This window comes from Porites lutea, chromosome 13 (genome assembly GCF_958299795.1).
Source record: "Porites lutea chromosome 13, jaPorLute2.1, whole genome shotgun sequence".
Lineage (NCBI taxonomy): Eukaryota > Metazoa > Cnidaria > Anthozoa > Scleractinia > Poritidae > Porites > Porites lutea.
Genome location: NC_133213.1, coordinates 19242720 through 19265143, shown reverse-complemented (window position 1 = coordinate 19265143; position 22424 = coordinate 19242720). Strand labels below are relative to the sequence as shown.

At 37.7% G+C, this 22424-nt stretch overlaps 1 protein-coding gene across 1 annotated transcript; it reads left to right on the top strand.

Moving 5' to 3' along the window:
- Window positions 1-50: 50 nt before the first annotated feature.
- On the top strand, window positions 51-15239 carry LOC140922749 (uncharacterized). The gene is made up of 14 exons (XM_073372767.1): window positions 51-1791; window positions 2551-2616; window positions 5267-5411; window positions 6086-6167; window positions 6601-6679; window positions 7692-7782; window positions 8777-8967; window positions 9564-9653; window positions 10128-10216; window positions 10580-10658; window positions 12079-12228; window positions 12961-13013; window positions 13297-13354; window positions 14806-15239. Exons 1-14 carry the CDS (start codon window positions 289-291, stop codon window positions 14968-14970), a joined length of 2841 nt encoding a protein of 946 aa, XP_073228868.1. The 5' UTR covers window positions 51-288; the 3' UTR covers window positions 14971-15239.
- The last annotated feature ends 7185 nt before the right edge of the window (window positions 15240-22424 follow it).

The following is a 22424-nucleotide window of genomic DNA, read 5'->3' as shown; positions in this document are numbered from 1 at the left end:
CTGCAAAGAAGGCATTTTATTTTTTGATTCCGCATAGTCTTCCAAAACAACCACATCTGGATCAAAATTTATGAAGAAAGCAAATAATTATCGTGATGGCAAAACTGCGAAATTTGTAGCCTAATATTGGCTAGTTTCCCAGCATATCTTGCAGACGTGGAATGGAAAAACATGGCCGCTTCTTCGTTCTTTGGTTGATGTTTTGAAAACAAATGAAACCTTTCATGATTTAGAGTAAATTAACTTTGATGCCGCTAATTAAGTGTTGTATTACAGTTCACACCACAAATGGCATCAATTCAAAATAACCCTGTTCGAGGAAGCCAGGAACAACCTCCATCTATTTCGGGCGAAGCGAATGTCGGCAAGAAAAGAACGTCCAAATCGCGCTCGAAAGTTTGGGAGAAAGTCATTTGGTTTACAGGAAAGGCAAAAGGCGACAAAGACAACAAAGCTGGCTCGGAAACACTCGCTACCTCTTCAGATTTGCGTAAAAACAATATTGGAGGGGACGTGTATTGTCTTTGCGTGGAAAACAACGGATACCACAACAAGACGAGTAAAAAATTGCGGAAAGTCCGAAGTTTTAATTATTTGAAACGTCGAAAAGTTCGACAGTTTGGCGATCAGTTAGGCTCAGCTGCCGTCGTGGAGGGAGTTAACGCAGATGAGTGTGACACAGCGACAGGGACTTTTCATGACTTTGAATCGGACCGAAGGATATCTCGACACGAAAGGCCTGCTAGTTTGCATAGTAACAACATCAGCAGCGAAATGCCGCGGGGGAATAATCTTCCACAATTAGAAAACGAGAACTTAAAAAGCGCCTTAGCCCTACGTGGAAACGATTTGTTATTGCACGGAGGCTGTGTTGGTAACATACGCAAATCTCCAAGTTTTCATCGAGTAAGGCGCGTTGTAAGTTTTACAGGCCCTGCGTACAACAGCTGGCCAAGAACAAAGCCGCGGAATAAGAAAACTGATTTAGATTGCCCAAGACATTGTTTTTCTACTGGACCTAGACTCTTTTCAGAAGATCACCTACTCCTGGAAATGGCAGCTCTTAAATCTTGCACACCAGATCTGAAAGAGGAAAGTGGAGAACCTAAAAAGAAAAGCGATTTTTTAAGTGATGGTAGCTTCCCTCGCTTGGGTCAAAACAGTCTGGATAGAAATAACAACGACAACAGTGATTCTTTTGAGGCTTTGGGAGATTGTGGAAGTATTTGTATTGCTACTAGTTCAGATTATTCTAAGGATAATTTGGCCAAGGAGAAAATAATGGTGTTGTCTTGTATGCCCGAAATCCCAGTAGACGATGGGAGAAGTTTAAGCTTTTCTGATGATAGGAATCTTATAAAGGATATTGATGTTCCAGATAAACAGTCAAAATCTGTGCTTAAATACAAACTTTGTGATGAAAACATAAATGGATCTGATGAGCCAGGGAATTATTCTGAACGTTGCCCTGAATCACAAGAGTTGAAAGCTGTTAAACACCCCGGTAACGACGATTCTTTGGCTACCTTAAAAGAGGGTTCTTTACCTCTGAAGACTTATGATATAGCGTCAGCTGAGAACAACGTCAAGCCTGGCTTTGTTGTTATTCAAAGTGATGCTCAAAAACCATTTATTTGTAGCTCACGTTCACCTGACATTTATGAAAATGTTGATGAGACAACTGATTCTCCCTCTTCTTGTGGTGGGTCTCAAATTTTACAGGGAAGAATTAAAACACCACAGCCAAGAAAGCCAGCTATTAATGGACAACAGTTCAAAAAGAATACAGAGGTATTTTGTTAGTAAATAGTGCAGATGAAGGCTTCCAGTTAATAGTATAGGAGAGGCTTCCTTGTATAGATTTTTTGTTGAAAACCATTGGCAAGAGGTCACAATTGGCAAACTGGTTAAGATCATTATGGAAACACAGCAAGGGAATATTGTGTTGCATTCTTAGGAAACATGTTTTTTTCAATGTCTTCCTGGCTCCAGCTGCCCTAACCACTTGATAAATCCCTATCCAATGGATAACACAATATTGGTTTTTCTAACACTTATCTGCTGGATAGCGATTTTTCTGTTGGATAGTAATATCCAGCATTTGAGCAACTGAGGCCAGATGACTAAGATGTGATCTTTTGGCCTTAAGTGTTACCAATAAGAAAACCAAACATTTCAGTTTCCATGACTCTCCAAATCATGTACGACTAACTCTGAGGTCTCTGTTCAATTCTCCCTGCTACTTCTATTGAAAAAGTATAGGGACAGTAAATGAGAATCTCAATTTTGATCTCAGGGTTTAAAGGGGTTAAAGCCCCAATATCCTAAAACAAATTCTCTATACCCATCTTCATATAACTAATTGGTCAAGAGAATTTGTTTGAAGATCAAAGCAGTAATTTTTACCTAAGGTGATCATTTTTTTAGTTCACTTACTCTAATCTCACCTTTTGATTAAGTATTTACAATATTAGCAGGAAATTAATTTTGGTCACTTTTGGGGCTTTTAGGTTTAAGAGTGCAGGGTAACCAACTTTTTGGCTTTTTTAGGTTATTTTGCACTGGTTCAGAGAATTTAATGATGCACAGAAGAATATTCTGATCAAACAACTTCTGGTAAGTTTTACTTTTTATTTCTGCAAAATCAGGTTTCTTTGTTACAAGACAAAATTAAATTCAGGTTAAATTTTTTTAACATAGGTTAATTCTCAATGTCCTTTGTCTCTTATCCTTGATTATTCATGAATTAGGGCTAGGAGACAAACGAAATTGAGAAAAAAATTAAACCTGAATTTAATTTTTGACCTGTAACATCTACGCATATGAACAAAACCCTGAAAGAGACTTTGTTTTCCTCTGTCTTCATGGTGTACTTAATTCCTTGTTTTAGACGTGCAATTTTCCTGGCAAATGTGGGTCATCAGTCACAAATCCTGTGATTAGTTTAAGATAATACTAATTATTATCTTGGGCCAAACAACAGAAAAATTTCTATGATTCAGCATGGAAACATAATGCTTATTTAAATTTTCTCCTTAATTTTGTTTATGAATATTTTTTTTCATGTTTGTAAATAAACATGAAGACCACAAATTACGTTATTAATTAGTAAAATTATGCAAATCTAATAAACCAAGTTTGGAGAACAAGAAATTGATTGGTTTCCAAAAAAAGACTAATTCCAATTGGTGCAAAATAAAAATAATATAAACTGAATTGTGTGTTGATGGAGCTAATGAGGTATAAGTTGTGTTTACTTCAAAAAAAATTATATGTACAGTTTTGTAATTTTTATTTTGAGATGTGCTCTGTACAACTTTTAGCTGCTATGGTTTTGTCATGGATCATGCTCAGGTTAAGTTAACATGCCATAAAACTTTAATGCTGTTTCTCTAGTTAATCTGGATACTGCGTAGCACAAAATTTTTGCGGGAGTTTATTTTTGCAGATTGGCAATTTTTTGGTTTTTTGCAAGAACTAATTTTTGCGATTAGGACAGATTGTTTTTCTTGCCGGGCATTTTTGCGATTTTCAGAAAGCCCCCAACAAATCATTCTTTATATTTTTCATTTTTATTGAGTTGGTGAGTATTCAATACCTATTTTCCAACAATACTATAATGTGTGTACCCTATGTAAAACCAGCAATACAGATTAGGTGCCTTTTAGTTGTCATTCAATTACAACAACATATGCAGTGACTGATTGTCCTGATGATGGATCAGAAGTTAGTTCGTTATCAGGTAATGCATCATCTTTATCAATTCCGTTATCTTCTCCTTCCAAACGGTCTGTATAGTAAATTTAAGGAAAAATGTTTGCAGTAATTTTTTTTAAGGGAACTTATTTTTGTAGATTGCAAAAATCATAAAGATTAGAACCTGCAAAAAGTTTGTGCCACACGGTATACAATCAGTTCTTTTGACTTTAGAAAGGTCACAAACAGTATTCCTATGTAACATCACAACAGGTTCTCATGGCTGACTTGTCTCTGTTGTTTTGTTATAAGACCGAGGGTTAAAAAAAATCCAGGAAAACATTTGTTTCACTCCTAAGAAAAGTTATAATGAGAACTAATTTATGATAACTACTTTTCTTGCAGCCCCCACTGTAAATATAAAAAGTGTGCATTTGGCAGAGTTGAGAAAATTATTACAGTCAAACCAGGAAAACCGTGAACACCAGAAATATTTCTGGAAAGTTATTGTGTTTCAAGAAAAAGCCAATAAGGCCTGAGAAAACTGAACCGCAAGTTTGTGCTGTTGTGGCTAGTTCGCATGTCCTGATCTTTGCTCTGATTGGTCACAATGAACATCCCTTTGATATTTCAAGTGTTTGAGGTTTTTCTGGTCACACTGTAAGATTAGACTTTTTTATTCAATTTGTTGAATATTTTAATTTAAGTTTGAGTGGCATGTTTTTCAGATTGTTTAGTGCTAGGGGCAAAAATACTATTGCATTTGCAGTCTGTAAATAATACTATGCAATAGAAGAATGTTACCTGTGAATACAGCCGGAGAGGCAACTGTATCTATACAACAGAAATTCAACATCTTTGACATAAAATCTGTCCAGAATCTGGTCAGGAGCTCTGATTTTTAAACATAGTAGCTATTATGTTGTTTTGACTATGGTTTGTGAATGACAGACCAAAGACAAAAGGTCACAAAGGCCAAATATAAAAACGATGAGTCTACTTCGAAAGAGTCTTTATTCATGGAAGATATTCTTCTTTAGAAGAAGCATCTTGGTTTGGCTACAGCTTGTTCACAGAAGTTTACAAAACTTTACCGTACTAGACCAGTAGAACCATAAACTCAAACAAATTTAAATTTGTGTTTGTAAAAATTGTATATGCAAACAATGATTTACATCATCATGTTAGAATTTCTGTTGTTGAGGCACAGATATCTCCCTTGCAAAACATCCTCAGAGGCTCCTGAAGTTGCAAACTCCTGCATCTCTCTAAAGGAGGCGGCAACTCAAGGAGACAGCTGAAATTCAGCCTATGTGGAACAAGGAGAGACAGTTGTATTTGTAGGCTTACAAGAACAAGACTGACCCATCAGAATAACTCATCCAGAGACTGCAGTCTGTTCTTAAGTGTCATGTAAATGGCCGTCATATTTTTAGACACAGTTTCAATTTTTATAGCCAGTCTCAAGGAATGATAAGAAGATGATAACAAGCAAACTTGCTTCTGGAAACTAAGTAGTGAAACAGAGTTAAAGACCGTTGCCTTAACCATTGAAATTTCTAATTTTCAGGAAGAATGTGAGTTACCACAGATGCACATGCTTTCCATCGCCATGGAGCCAATCTTGCACAAAAATTGTCCTCCAAACTGTCAAGACATCCTTGCCTGGTTGCCACATCATGTTGCTATACATGTTCTCTCCTTCCTTGATTTAGGTAATAAGAATTACAGTAACTAATTAACAGGCCATTTTCAACTTCCAAAAGCCATTACATGTTGTACTTTCTAAATGTGGCCAAGTGTGAAACTTTCTGGTGAAAATGAGAGTTATTTACATGAGAATAAAAAAGCTATTTGTCACATCAAAATACTTTGCATTGTACCTCGTTTTGAAAAAAGGCTGATTTAGCAACAAGACGGGAACGTCAATTGATGACGGGAAAGCCTACAGAAAGGACTAAACTTGACTTCCAGGCCCAATTTGTCGCTCTGCCATTGGTCAAGCCAGTTGTATGATTTGCGCCCGCTGTCGTCAACTGACGTTCTTGTTCTGTTGCTAAATCAGCCTAATAAGGCTTGAGGCAATTCAGAATCAACCTATTGAAGAATGTGTAGGTCCACAAAATATCCTTATCTCCCCAACTGAGGGGATTTTATCTTAGACCCTACCTCCACTCCTCAGAAAATTCCCTTTAAGCTTCATAGATTTCTTTTAAATTTATTGTCGTTGAGAACCCCTCCTTTCTCAAGAATTTCCAATAATGTCTGAGGGGGAGGGGGCTGGAGATTTTCTAGAACTACACAATATCTCAACTTTGCAAATGACCAATCTTTTCCAATCACAGTGAAACAAAACCTTGACTCAAATACATTTTTGTTTCTCTTTCAGTTAGTTTATGTCATTGTAGTCAAGTAAACCGTGCCTGGAACAGTTTAGCTAGTACTCCATCGTTGTGGCAGAACTTATGTGGGTATGTAATTTATACATTCTGTTTTTTTATATAATAAAGAAAATTACAATGTAATGGCAATTCGTAATGTCATTTTGTAAAACATGGAGAAACAATTAGTGCCATGCCCAGGTTGGATGGTGGGGGTGCCGCCTGGGGTCTTATGAGGGTGACACAAACAAAAACTGATACCCTTTTTATGGCCCAAATCAAGGAAAAGAGACTGCCCTTTCTAAGCAATGTTTTTCTCCAAAATATTCCATTTTTTTAATGACATTTTCTGAACAATTTTGTTGCTGATTGTAATGTCATGGATGAGAGGAGAACAGTACACATCCGCTTTGTACTATAATATAAAAGATACGTGTACGTGTACATCTTAAGTCTTCATAATAATGCCAATGGGAGTAAAGAAGATAACTTTGCCATTCATCTTTTTACCTTCACTCATCAGTCAGCCTGAGTGGCAGTTATCTAGAATTGGTGAAGAGAAAGAAAGGAAAAATTACACCAAAGAAGATGGCACAGTGCAGGTATTGTCAAAAACCATCATAATAAGCATTGCATGGTTGACTGAGTATGATGTTAAAGCAACTGGATATTTGCAGCCAAGTTCTTTGGTCGATAGTCGGATGAAGTCAAGATTACTCCATTTGTTGTACTAAAACAGGCAGGATAAATAAGGCTCTTCATGTCCACTCTTGCCTTACCATAACCTGCCGCTTGTAAGCCCCGCCCATCCTAAGCCCCTCCCTCCTAGTTATAAGCCCATGTACTTATATCATCCAATAATTGTTTAGTATTTGTTTATTTAATAAACAAATACTAAACAATTATTGGATGAGGTTTTTGTGATATCCGCAATAATCAAGGTTGAGGTAAGTGTTATCAGCAGAGCCGAAGGCAGAGGCTGATGAAACTTTCAAAGACCTTGATTATTCCGGATATTACAGAAACCGAATCTAATAATTTTTTTATTATACATTATTTTGAAATAAATAGCAACAAATACACCATCACATTGAACTGATTTGACATTGCTTTTGGAAATCATGCATTGCACGTGTAACCTACAGATTAGTCAGTTATCTGCTAGCAGATAACTAACTAATCATCATTGAGATTACATGAAGAGATTTTTTCCGGGGCTTAAATCTTCAGTCCAGGTATCACAAATAGGGATGGAAATAACTTTAGACTGGTCAAATGGGTTGAAAAAAACCTTAATGTAATTGCATTCAAATTACAGAACATTTAATAGGGGGGTCACGTATGTCCCTAGTCTGAATTTAAAGATCTTTGCTTTCGTATATTGAGGAGGAAGCCATCCACTGTCAGTGTACCCTATGAACTGGGACGCAAAAGCTTTCCTTCAAATTTTCCCACCTTACTCATTATTCTAAACATTGAGCCATAGTTGAAAGTTTGCCATATAAAATCAACAACATTTCAGTCCAATGAGCTGACAGAATTTCAGCCTGGCATTAAATTCACCATGTAATAAGCCCTGTAGCCCAACTTACTCCCAATACTGTTTTGTTTTAGTGGAAGAAGATGTTTGCTTCAAGGTACCTTTTACATCAGAATTGGTTAAAAGGAAAATGTAGTGTCCGCACATTTGAGGGTCACACTCAAGGTACTCATTAGTCAGTTTAATTTGCTCTTTTATTTATCAGTGAGTTTGTTAGTTTTGGTGAGTCCTGGGACTCATCTTGTGAAAAATCAGGAGTCCCAGTCCAGAACTAATGAGTCCCAGTTAAAGAAAAAAAAAGTCCAAAATTGAAAATGCTTGGGCCTTTATGTGACCAGACAGTTAATCTGAAGACAGAGCCCAAAACTCTGTATTATGGCATACTGAAATTAAAATATACTCGTTCTATTTTAAAGCACAACAAAGGTTAAAAGAAATATGCGTCGTTAAACAACAGCCATAATAACTGCCACAGAAAGTACACAAACAGGATATTTCTGCAAATACACGTGTTCAGATCAGTCAATCAATCTTTGCGTCTTATGGGCTGCATGCCATGAAATATTTTGCATCTTTGGGGATTTTTTTGTGTCAGGGATGCAGGATGTAGAGGTAGTAAAATCACTGATTTACAATCTTTAATTCTAAATTTGCGTCACTTCAGTATTGTCATTATAAATTATGAACTTCTTCTGATTGCTTGAGATTCCAAGGGGTTGTATCACAGCTGTCCAGTTTATTTTGTTGATAGTGGCAACGGTGGATCCGTGTTTGCTATGGAACTTCAGAAATTACTCGTGAATGACAAAACCATATAATAATAATAATATTTATAGAGATATCTTCTTGTCAAACAAAATTAATATGTCTCGCAAGCATTATATCAAACCATATTACATGTTATTAAAATCCAAAACAAACTTTGAATAACTGTTGGTTATCAAGTTTTCAAAACCCACTATTGCAATCCACTTCAGTCTTCTTCAATTTTTTCCATTCTTGGCTCCTTTTGTATTAAAATATTTTACTCTGTTATTTCTACCTTATTTTAAGGTTTTGACTTTTTGTTTCACTCAATTTGGTGGCAGTTGCAACTGTTTGAATTTTGTTTAATTTTGCGAGACAGCTCCTTCAATTATCAAATGAATTTTCTTTATAGGAATCTCCTGTGTTCAGTTTGATGACACAAGGATAGCCAGTGGCTCATACGACAAGACAATCAGAGTGTGGGACATTAAGAGCGATGATTCTGATGTTGTTCTGACACTTGCTGGACATTCTGGAACTGTGAGGTGTTTAAATCTCAATGGAAACAGACTTGTCAGTGGCTCAGTGGATCGCTCCATCAAGGTAAGCTCCATGCTGCACTTCTGTAGTTTTGTTCTATGGTTTCGGGGGCAAATTAAAGAAGGGCATTCCTTGAGTACCTGTGCCCTTCACATTTGCACATTGTACCTCGTTCAAACTCAGGTCCAAAGTAAGGATTCTGATATGGATGTTGGGTTTCGAAAAAACTGTATGAAGCTCTAAGCGGCCTGTATGTATCTATGTATGAACTGGATAGTCTGCCTTTTGTAAACTGTGGTGATATATTTGCTGATAGTTACATTTTTGAGATTTGTCACGGTTTTGAGAATTAATCATCTCTCTTTTGAACACCTTTTATCTACAATTTTTAAACGTCCCCACTTGGGATTTTAAAATTAAATTGAAACCCCTGGTGGCTATCAGATCATTAATTTTGTGGTATCCTTTTAATACCTTAGGTACAAAGTGTGTTACTGAAGATACCCCTCCCCTGTCCCTCCTCCTTCACCTGTATCACATCCCAGATATCTATATTATGTCTCTCTTTTGAAGTGCTTCTTTGCCACATTGAGGTAAATGGTATCAGCTATTGCAGAATTATATCCCTGACTGTATTTTTCTTTTCTTTTCTTGTCAAGGTTTGGGATTTGTCATTTGAGTCATATTGGAGTGGTGCTTCATGCAAGGTCACCATGATTGGTCATATGCATACAGTTCGCTGTCTTCAGGTAAAGAGACAGTTTTCAAGTATATATTTCTTTTTCAAAGAAAAAAATTCAAGCAGCCTAGAAATATTCCTAGCTGCTAAAAGCTCCATAGATCAGCTGATACTAAATCTAGTAACCAGTTATTAATTTGTATGAAGTTATGCAAAGTCAAATTAAATTGTGGTTTTTTCTTGATGACCAGTCCTGTAGAATCTGTGAATCATTAAGTTTTCTTAGTTTCATGGTTCTCTCTGCCACTGCAGCTGATGCTGCTACACATACCCTCTCCCTCATCTAAGGGGACCTCTATAGAAGAAACATTGTAATGGGAGTGGTAGCAAGGGGGTGTTAAGGAATTGTTGTTTGAAGTAATTAAACTCTGAGGGTGTCCCACACATTTTGACAATGATTGTAGCTTACTGAACATAAATGTTGGTACATGTAGAAAAAGGACTTTGAGCCTGTCTGTAACCATCTGATTTTCTTTTTACTTAGGTTGATGATGAGAAGGTGGTTAGTGGCTCCTATGACAAGACACTGAAAGTTTGGGATATCAAGACTGGTGACTGTCGGCTTACTCTCAGGTAATTCATACACAGTTCAGACTTTAATCACTTAATAATAAATATCGTTCGAATGGGTTGATGTTTCCTACAAATGGTTCACAAAGCCGTTCGAACAGGTTAAAATTTCTAGCGAACAGGTGACCAAGCCATTCAAAAGGCTGACGAACACCTTGTAAACGGAAAGCCATGTGAAAACAGAAAGGCATTAATGTAGGTTTTCGGGTGAGATGTCACATATGGTCAAGTCTGATCTGTGAAGTCATAGATCAGAGAACCAATGATACTGTTGATTGGATCTCTTGAGTTCATACCAGATGTTCAAATAATGTTAAATTTCCTTGAGTTTTGAGTGATAGATTGATAGAGACTCTTTACTTTCAGGGGTCATAATGCAGCTGTACTCTGCGTCCAGTTTGATGATCGGAAAATTGTGTCTGGGTCATATGACAAGACCATCAAGGTAACAAATAAATATCACCACATAAAAGTACTGCTCTGTAGCTTTTTTATTTCAAAAGTTAGAGCGAACTTGTATAGCATGATAACATAACCACAGAAAAGTTCCGCTCGGTAACTTTGAATGCTGACACTTATAAGGATTTCGTCTACAGACTCAAAAGTTAGAAGCACTTTGTAAAGCATAATAAACAGAACCACAGGAAAGTACTGCTAAGTAGCTTTCATCATAGGCGTACGGGAAATTTTTTGCCAGGGGGGGCGGTAAACCATTTGCCCAAAAAATCTCCTAAGTTGCCCAAATTTTTACAAAAGAGTCGAAAAGAAATGAGGGCCATATTGCAACAACATAGGCCGTCCTGGCATATGAAGGTGGCTCGACACAGTTTTTCAGGGTCAATACCAAGTCTGAGCATAAACTGTGTCGCCATAAACAAACATTTGGAAAAATTGCGACCACAGTGGTATTAAGATGAAAATTTGGCATTATCAGGGCTGCAATGACATCGGAGTTGTCATAGCAACGAAATGACTCCATTACCTATTTTACTTCAGCAATGATTCTCGGTATGGGAACCTTACAAAATCGTTCACAGGAGCTTTTTTCTCCAATACGGTCGCCTCGATGTTCGTGAAGTTTAAGCAAAACGAGATATCGAGTTATCGAGATATTTTGCAATGAAGTTTTTATTATTAGAAATACGGTAAGAAAAGGAAAATCTTGATTTTTGGCCGTTGTCTGTAGAAAATGAGGCGCTTTTGTCCTGCAATTTCACCTCATAGTAGTTTTAATCTTTTTAAAAACATGTGTGAAAGATCGTGGAGATAGCTCTGCTTGATTGCTAGAATCGAAAGAAGGATTTGATTAGTATGTATCTAGACACTCTGGTTAGCGGTTTTGTAAACATTTCGGTCTACTTTAACAAATCAGCGAATAATTTTAAACCGCTCGATAGATTTTTTAAAGAATTAAGATTCTTCTCGTAATTCAAACTGAGAATTAGTCAGCCACTGCAGCCCCCCTCGCCCCCCCGGCCCGTACGCCTATGGCTTTCATTTGAATGTTAAACTTTAGGATTTCATCCGCAGACTCAAAAGTTAGAACCACCTTGCACAGCATAATAAACAGAACCACAGGAAAGTACTGCTTAGTAACTTTCATTTGAATGTTAAACTTTAGGATTTCATCTGCAGACTCAAAAGTTAGAACCACCTTGCACAGCATAATAAACAGTACCACAGGAAAGTACTGCCCAGTAGCTTTCATTTGAATGGTCGCACTTTAGGATTTCATCCACAGACTCAAAAGTTAGAACCACCTTGTTCAGCATAATAGACAGTACCACAGAAAAGTACTGCTCGGTATCTTTCATTTGAATGGTCACATGTAAGTCACAATTTTGTTGTTTATACTTGTGTCGCAGGTGTGGAGTCTTGCTGAGGGATCCTGTTTAATGACATTAACAGGCCATCATGATGCAGTCACCTGTTTGAATTTAGCATTTGACAGCAGAAAAGTCATCAGTGGGTCTCTGGATCATAATCTGAAATTTTGGGATCTACGGAATGGAAAAGTTAGTGCAAAGCCCTCTGACTAGCAGAACTGTTAATGAATATAGAGGATATTAAATGGCTGTGCAGAGATATGAAATTTCTCCCAAAGAGTTGGAAAACTTTCGATCAGTGAGTGCAGCAAACAAGTGGAATATTTTTGAACTCGAGAAGAGAAAGTTCGTATCTCCAAGCAGCCATGTAATGTTCTATTTATTATATAAACACCAATGAAATACAAAACCATTTCACTTTAATTTTTTTTGGTGTAAAAGGTGCAGTGTATTATGTAGCCATAGCAACAGTGATCTTTTCACATGTGAAGATAACATGTTTTCGCGCAAAAGCTCACCTGGTATTTCAATTGTTTTTACATAATGAATTATGTTTAGTGGTCAGGGATTTGAACTTCCCTGTTACATGTCCAATTGTGTTGATGCCGCAACAATACTTCTGAAAAAGAAGAAGAACAATTTCTATCAAACTCAAGTGGCTCCACCCAAACATTTGGCCAATCATGAGTCACATTCACAAGAAATGAGTCTCGCTAAAGACGCTTGTTAGTTAATAGGGTGAGAATATTGAATCAGATAACATAATTCAAACCATGATTTTTAAAAAAGGTAAATTTTGACATTGTTGTTTATTGCTTTTATGGTATGAGTGATACTAAGGGTCTTATGATGTACTTCTTTTTTTTCTCAGTTTTTATTTTTATTTTTATTTTTATTTTATTTTTTTACATTATTTTTCAGTGTATTGGTACATTGGATTGGATTAGATCTGAAGGACACACTGGTGTCATAAGGTACAAATAATAATTAACTACCTTACGTTCTTATGTCACTGTTTTAAGACCATGTTGCTTGTCAGAATTTTTCGCTAACAGGGCCTCCTTCCTGGGAAACATTACTAATATTATAATGCCCTATTCTAGATCGGCAACCATAAATAATATTTATTAATACAACCTTTCGGAAGCAGGAAATTGTAGGCTTTCTTGGAGGACCATACCCTTTGGCTTAGTAGCAATGTTTAACTGCCTTCTACATTAACTTTGTTTACAAAGAGGAATTCGTGTCCTTTTTCAGGTGTCTTCAGACTGACAGTTGGAGAATAGTGAGTGCTGGCGATGACAAAACTCTAAAGGTATTTACCAAGTCAAGTCTAAAGCTGCCCCCTTGGTCATAATAGACCCCTTCATGGTTTTTTCAACTTTTTGACATGGACACGTTAGGGAAAATCTAGTTACACTGTTGGGAAGAGCACCTTAAAGTTAGTACACTTGCCAAGTTTGAAAGTGATTCGTACGTCTTAAGCGAGTGAAGTTATAATTCTACAAAGTTGTGTAAATTTACAGACGTTTGTATTGTGGTTGGCTCAAACTTGCTCCCACCGTTCAAACATCTGTAAATTCTTGCAACCTTGAGGAGCTGTATCTTTGACTGTTTTCAACAAATCATTTTCAAACTTGGCAATTTTTCTTACATTTAAAGGCACTGGGTCAATGGATTTTCCCAAAGATATCCATGTCAAACGTTGAAAAAAACCGTGGAAGGGTGTCTACCAGCAGACACCAGAGATTAGAGAAGTGTGGTTATTGGAGATTTTAAGACAGAATCCACCAGGAAATTGAGTAATTTTAATTTTCAGCGGATAATACCATTGTACCAGAATAATTTAAAGAATTGCATTGTTTTTTGCATTTTTCAAGGGCTATAGATGTAATTAGTTATCTGTAATAACACCAAAGAAAATTTCCTATGGAAGCCCGAGAAAATAAATGTCAAATTTCAAAAGAATTGTGAAAACACAGGTGAAATTCTGAAAATTTCATGAGCAAGGTGTCATGTTGTAAAGTTTGACATTTATTTTCTCGGGCTCCCATAAGAAATTTTCTTTGGTGTTATTACACATCTATAGGCCTTGAAAATGTAAAAAAGAATGCAATATGCTTTACATTTTTCTGGTACAAGATTTTTGTCCACTGAAAATAAAAATTACTTAGTTTGCTGATGGATTCGGTCTTAAATCTTTCTTTTTCTTGGGTGGCTTTTGGGGGATCAACCCACCAGGGCTTAGAAGATACGCACTTCTGGTAATTTGTTGATTTTCATTGGTGGCCCAGAACAAAGATATCGGTTCTGCTTCACAGACTAAACTAACCAAAGTTAGATTACATCTGTGCTGCAGGTTAACTGACCTAACTTATGCACCGATCAATTCAAAGCTCCAGCACCCCCCCCCCCCCCCCCCCTCCCCTGGCAAAACCCAAGGCATCTGACCATCACTTGTGCCCGGGGAGTGGAAAATTTGATCATTGCCCAGGTCGGGTGGGGAATTTGAACCAGAAATGTCAAGTTTAACTTCAAGTTTTACTTTTTTGGATGGTCCGGGTCTGACAAGGTGGTTCGATTTATAGTTGCAATCTTTTTCTCAGTGAGATGGAGGAGTAAGGTAAAGAAACAGCTTCTTTAAAGGAATGGCCTGTTTGGCAAGGACTTTAAAAGCAAAATATATATGTTTTTTAAGGTATAATGTATAATAACGAGATCAAGTGTTATTAACTTGAGATTAAAAGAATTATTTTTTTGTTTCAGATGTGGAGCTTGGAAAGTGGTCAGAGACTTTTGACCCTCCGCTGTCACACTGACGGAGTCACATGTCTACAGTTCAATGACTACAACATTGTGTCAGGCTCCTATGACAAGACTGTGAAACTTTGGGACTTCACCCCATCACATGAATTTTTGACACCTGGTTAAGCTAGACTTATTTAATTTTCAACAGGAAAAACGGATATAGAGATTTGTAAGAAAAAATTGCTCTAGTTTAGGATATCACCTTGACTTTGAACTCACATCGCATGCCAAACAGAGCACTGACTGGTTGGTAGTTTTTAGGTAAAGGACAGCACCTAATTATGTGAATTGTACTGAAGCAAAGTACTGCTCCTTCATTTTACACGCTTCTCTGGTTTAAAGTTTCCTATTGTAGCAGAGTTCTAGGAGTTTGATGTATGAAGGAACAACATGATTAGAAGCTTTGAACAAACAAAAGCATTTGTGATTTGACTGGTTGATAGCTACCACTTTTTTACTTGGTGGTTTAACTCTTTAAACCCTAAGATCAAAATTCGAATTCTCATCTGTTGCCCCTACTCATTTCCTACTGAAGTAGTGGGGAGAAGTTGATAAAATCTCAATTAAATTCATCTTGTGTGATCATGTCCATAATTCTCATGACCACTCTGTTTTACAAAGCATTGATGTCACAAGGAGAAATTTGATGCTGATCAAAGGGTTAAAAAGAAAAAAATTAGTTTACATACCGTAAACTGCTGCTCATAAACCCTGGGCCTGTACAGCTTATTAACCCTTTGAGTGCCAATGGTGACCAACAACAATTTTCTCCTAACAATATCCATACATTGTCAAGAGATTAGGTTATGAGAATTAATAAAATGATCACCAAAGGGAAAATGCCTTAATCTTTGAACAAATTCTCTCCACTCATTCATGAAGAAAATGTATGGAGATCAGTTTGGAGAATTGGTATGTGGATATTGGGGCTTAAAGGGTTAAGGAGTTTTAGGTGGGCTTATAAACAGGGGGGCTTATAACATGAATAGAAAAAGCTCTTCGAAACAAACTTTACCAGTAAAAAAAAACCTCCCCCGCCGCCAGTAGCCCCAGAGAGCTTGCACCTAGGCTAGAAGGGGGCTTACATTAGGATGTTTTTCTAAAAAAAAAGGTAGATGAGCCTGTCACTTGTTGGGGGAGGGGGAGGGGGGCTTGTAAATAGGGGTCCTTGTAAGCGGCAGTTTACGGTATAACATTGAGGAGTACAATTCCTTGGAAACTGTAGAATAGCTGAGATTGTTTTGCCTCCTGAGACATCCAAATTGACCCAAAAATAAATAAATAAACAGCATAGATCTTTGAGCAAGCTTGTGTCACTGATAGTAAATGTAATTTTTATTTGCAATTCTGTAGTTTTTTTGACAGTGCAATACTGTATTGTGTCAGAGGTGAAATTTGATCTTATCTTGATTTATACAACTCTTGTTGTCTGTTAGGTTGACGTGTTATTTTGAAAATATTTAATAATTTGAAGAAGGAAAAAGTCTATTGCGTGTAAATAAGCAGTTGTATAAATTTGTAGCATTTAAGACGGAATCCACCACGGAATTGAGTAATTTTAATTTTCAGTGCACAAAAACCTTCTACCAGAATAATTTGAAGCATATTGCATTCTTTTTTACATTTTTCAAGGGCTAAAGATGTAATTAGTCATCTGTAGTAAAACCAAAGAAAATTTCTCACAGCAGCCCAAGAAAGTGAATGTCAAATTTCACAAGAAATGTGAAAACACAAGTAAAATTCTGAAAATTTTATGATTGTGTAAGATTTAATTTTGTGAAATTTGTCATTTTATTTTATTTTCGGGCACTCATAAGAAATTATCTTTGGTGTTATTACAGATGACTAATTACATTTTTAGCCCTTGAAAAATGTAAAAACGAATGCAATTTTCTTTGAATTATTCTGGTGCAAGGTTTTTCGCCACTTAAAATTAGAATTACCCAATTTCCTGGTGGATTTAAGTCTTAAGTCTTCCTTGCTGCCCTTCTTAGTGTATTGGCATGCAATACTCCTCTGCTCGTGTTGGGGGAAGCGGCATTGCATGAAGACACAAACACGGCTGGGCAGGAGACTATATGGTACAGTCAAACCCATTAATAACCTATCTCATTCACTGCTCGAGTTAGGGTTTGTGTACATGGAAGTGGGTGACCCCAGGTAACCCGCTTAGGTGGCGTAACCCGCCTGTCCATATAATCTCTCATTCAAATTTGGTCATGTTTACATGATAGGTGGGGTGACCATATGAGAGATTTTATGGACTGGCAGGTTGCTGCACCTAAGCAGGTCACCTCACCTACCCGGGGTCCCCCACTTCCATGTAAACATACCCTAAGTGATGGAGTTCATAAGGTGTGGAGCGTTTTCACTCACGTGACCTGCAGCTATGCATACAGGCCATTTACGAGTTCCAGAAACTCACTTTCAAAGCGAGGCCAAGTACAATACCTTTCTTGTGAGAATGATTTTTGTTTGCATAAGAATGAGTAATCATTTCCATATCAAAGACAGAACACTTAACCTCGTATTGATACAGAGGTCCGGGGGAACTTGGAAATGGCATGGTTTGGAACACCAATATGGCCGCCATTTTATTGTTTTGGGACACCAAGAAGACCACCGTAACGTCGTGTGAAAACGCTGTATTCCAACTTGAGTCTGTAAATGAAACCCTATGGTGTAACCATTCAAATGAAAGCTACTGAGCAGTACTTTCCTGTGGTACTGTTTATTATGCTGTACAAGGTGGTTCTAACTTTTGAGTATGTGGATGAAATCCTAAAGTGTAACCATTCAAATGAAAGCTACTGAGCAGTTCTTTCCTGTAGTACTGTTTATTATGCTGCGCAAGGCGGGTTCTAACTTTTGAGTCTGTTCATGAAACCCTATGGTGTGACCATTCAAGTGAGAGCTACTGAACAGTACTTTCACATGGTACTATTTGTTTTTCAGCATTTTGCAAAATGAAATTTGAACATTTTGTCGCACTTTGACATAGCCACCTTTCGCAGTGAAAAGGCCAAACCCTAATATCAACTTGTATGTTCTCCACACTGTACTCCATATATTTTCCGTGGAACTGATGAAGATAGTAAATTCGTTTTGAAAACATTCAGGACCTTTTTACTTGATCATTTCCTTTACTTTCATAACCTGTAAGTCGGGATTAAAGCAGTGATATAACGAGATTTGATGCTGGTCACTGTAAACATAACAGGATAACCAAGGGTCACACCCACTTAACAGGAACACCAAGGTATATCGTTATTCATCATTTGGACATCCCTCATAATACACCTTGTTTGTCCTCCGCCCCTCAAAAGAATTGCATAAGCATTGTCTCCAATTTCTCTTAAGGAAGACTGTAATAGCCGGGAGAAATTAAACTGACAAAGGTTAAGCAAAATTTGGGCGAGGGGGGGGGGGGGGGGGGGTGGGCGCAAACCAGGGGTACGGTAAAATTCCGAAAATAAACCCCTCCGTCCCTCAGAACTCGTAACGCAAAAAAACCCTCCGTTAAATCGCCCCTCCAAAATAAGTCCCCCAAAAAGGGCCTTTGAAAAATATAAGCCTTAGGGCTTATTTTCGGAATTTTACGGTATTATGGGATAACCCAATTTCTAAAAACTCCCCTTTCGTAAACGGTCGTTGCCATTTTAAATGGTCGAAGCCTTCAGTCACGGATGGATGTAATATATTCCCTGGATTAAGTTACAAAAAGGCTAATAATACGTTTTTGAATAGTCTTAGAAAGAACGACTTTCAAGCCCAAGAGTTGAATTTGCGTTAAAAGTCATAAAAAGGGCTTGGGTCATCTGTTACTGATGTATCAGTTAAGAAAAACAGTTTGCTGGTTTATGTACTTAAATTTTTCGGACTTTTGGCGGGCTACCTAATCTGCAGTGTCTTTTAACAAGAGCAAGCAGATCGTCTGCAAGTATAGCCTGTACAAAGACTTTCCACGAGTCTTTCGAGCGCGCGCACGAGAAAAAAGACTATTTTCTCATTTACCTAACCCCACCCTACCCTACCCTTGCACTAGCGGTCAATAGGCGCTGGCTTTCTTTACTGGTTTGTTTTTTTCTTTTTTTAATCATTATTTTAGCGCGAATGGAGAAAATATACGGTCTGTGAAAACGCACGTACAGACCAAATGAGAAAGTACCTCTTCCCTCGCTAGGAGTAACCAATGGAAAATAATTTTCACATGATTCTAAACGATTTTAGTTTCTCTTCGTCCTCTTTTTTTATACTCAGTCACCTAAGCAAGTTTTTGTTTTGTTAAGTTTTGACTGGTCATGAAAAACAATGCCTAATTAGGACAATCTTCACAGGCAAAACCAGGAAGCACACAGCACGTTGATATGCGACGAAAAGATAGTTTAAACAGAACTAAAAGCTTATGTCAGTGTGCTTATGGTTCTCGCTGTTAAAAACCTTTGAGTCTTTTTGTGTTTGTAATGCTTCTGAAAATCCTGGGCGCAGTCAAAGATCTTTACAATGTTTTTTCTTGAGATGTTCATTTTCCTTACAAATTCCAAATGTGGTAAACAACTCATGTTCGCGCTACATAGACACGTGCAGCAGAAAAATCCAATCAGGAATTGTTATTCTAATCAATTGTTTGCTCCGCGCCACATTCAAAAATTGGTAACTTCAGTTGCGGCTGTTGGCGAGGGAGAGAGAGAGAGAACTAAGCGCTCTCAACATAAAGCAGTTTATATTATTTATCCGTTTTCCTCAGCTTCACTTCACCAAATGCAAGAAAGCTAACTAAGAGTCAACGGAATTGCAGAAGTCGCTCCGTTCGTTGTTAAATCAGCGCTTGAGGTAAATTACTACATGTAGCTATTAGTTATCGTTATATTCGGTGTAAGTCTAGTATAAAAATATAAAGTATTTCGTTGCCGAATGTTCTTGTTTAAAGCCTTTAAAGTAAAGTCACTGTTTCTTAACGGGAAAAAACGACTAGAAATGAAACCTTCTTGCTCGATAAGATTACTATATGATTTTTACAACCAAGGAAAGTTCGAAACGTGTAACACGTGGCAGACTAAAATACAAGCGAAGCTTAAGTCAAGATATCGATAACCAGGGGAAAAAGCCTTCCTCTTTCAAATTTATATTGGTGGTGAACACAAAAATTAGTTTACTATACGACTCTTGATATATTATTTTCCCCTGGTTTTTACGGCGAGATTTTGACGTATTAACCTCAAAAAATCATCGGTCCAGCATGCCTTCCAAATGCGGCAGAGGGCCTCGAAGTTTTGCTGAAGATTTTTCGTTACTTTTACTAATTCAAAACAAAAATTTGTATCTAACAGAATAGAGAAAAAATAACATGCTCTTAAACTAAGTTGTTGAAGATGGCAAAACGTGAGCTTTAATTCTTTTCTCGATGTGAGAGTTGTAAATGGGAAAGTTTCGAAGTTTTGTGAACTGAGCCGCTCGGGTTTTGCTTTCGCGAGTGCAACTGCTAATACAGGTTTGAAATATATTGCAAACACACTACCTTGAGAGAAGTTTCTCCAAGAAAAAGGTCATGTAAAATCTTTTAATAGATAAAAAAAAAAAAAGAAATTTAGTACATTTAACCTTTATACGTTTATAATTAATTATTGGTCTATTAAGGATTTTATTATTAATCTGTTGTTCAAATCAAAAATGACTTACTCGCGAAATAGTTGCAACAAATCGATCCGTTTTTGCATTTTTCTGATTATTTCTATTGCTTTTGATCAGATTTCGGCCGATTTTTTCCAAAGCAAAGAAAAGATATACACAATGTGTCGAAATATGGCGGTCATTTACAATCTAAACTTGATTATAAGCTCTAAGTATTCGTTATTGTAGAGAAAACGCAAAAAATATATACAAATATCCCTCGGTATTGTACGGCTAGTTTGTACAGTTGGTTATTGTATGATGGTTAAAATAGAGGTTACCATGATGTCGGGCAGAGCAGTTTGCAATACTGCACTTAGCAAAATTTAATTGACAAGATTAGAAAGATCCTCAGCAGTATCCGGTAGTTTGAAATGTAGTTTGGTTTGGTCGTAACAGTCCTTTTTAAAGTTGCAAATGCACCAATAAAAGTATTTCCGCATTTTTCTTCGATCTTTACGTAGCTTCCCTGAGGCGCTAAATTGAGCAATTTCAATTCTCACCTCGGCATTTCTTCTTTTCATTTTTCAGATCAGACCATCGCGACTCCAACAGACAAGACTATCGTCCGCAGACAGACCTGTAGACACATTAGACAATTAATCCTGTCCATCAGACCCTACCCTACGTAAGACCATCACACAAGACCATCAGTCCATCGACCCCAGATCAGACCACCACATCCGAATTCCACGCCAGACCATCGTCAGACCCGACCACCAAATCAGACCATCAGACCACCGCCACCGTCAGACCAGACCACCCGAATCAGACCACAACAAAAGATCCCTGACTGCTCATCTTCAACTCAGCACAGCCCACCCAATCTACTGAAATGGTACAGGTCAGGTGCATTCCTTATGGGTTGGGTCAAGGGGGGTATATAGAGCTCTGGATGAACCTTGCAAAGCATACTTTCCACACACATTCGGCTTGAAGTCTCCGGGCTTCTTATTCGGCTTAACTTAACTGTAGTTAGACTAGCTAGCGGGTTCCCTGGGCTGGTAAGGACCTCCCCTTCCCTTTTCATTAGCTGGGTTCCTTTGCAGGTGTTCGGTCAGCGACAAGAATTCGGCTTTTAGGAATAGGTTCGGCTTTTAAGATTCGGTTCGGCTCCGACTTTTTTCGCCTTTCTCGGATGGACTTCGCCGCAGCAAGTTGTCGTCGTCGTCGTCTTCACTACGATGTCCCGCTTAGTTGCGCCAAATTTGAATTTATCTATCACACTTCACTTGATAGTCTATTCGCTGGTCAAGTGAAGCTTTCACTCGCAAGGTTCAACCAGACTGATTATTCTAACAGATAACTTAGTAAACTAGAGACTCAAGGTCATTCAGCTACAGTGAGAGGACCTCATTTGGTCACTGCTTACAAGCTCAGTGGTCTCTCTAGTTACAGGTAGATAGTTAGTTTAGCCTTGCAAATTCGAGTCTGCTCCTATCAATTTTTTGTCTCAAGTTTTAACAGTATCAGGTGTGAATTGAAATTGTTTTGATGCGCATTTGCAGACTTCGAACTTGTGAGGGTAGATCAGTTAACAGGTTTAGTCGCACAACAAAGGTTATCTGCGACCAGGCGTTTCTTCCCGCCAAGACTGGGTCAACACCTTGTTGCAGGTTACCAGGGTAACATGGGACAATCCACACACTACAGGCTAGATCGTTTACAAATCGTAAGCGTAGGAAGTCTTCGAGACCAATCTACGACGCAGTTTCATCGCTGGAGGATCACGAACATGCCGATATGCTCTTAGAAGAACTAGTAACCCGCGGAGTAATCACGAGAATGCTATTAGGCCGAATATTTCAGGGACACACATGTGGAGGCCCACCATACCTTGATATGTGTGCCCCTGAATGGCGTTCATGTGATAACCTCGCTGATTATAGATAGTCTTTCATTAAGTA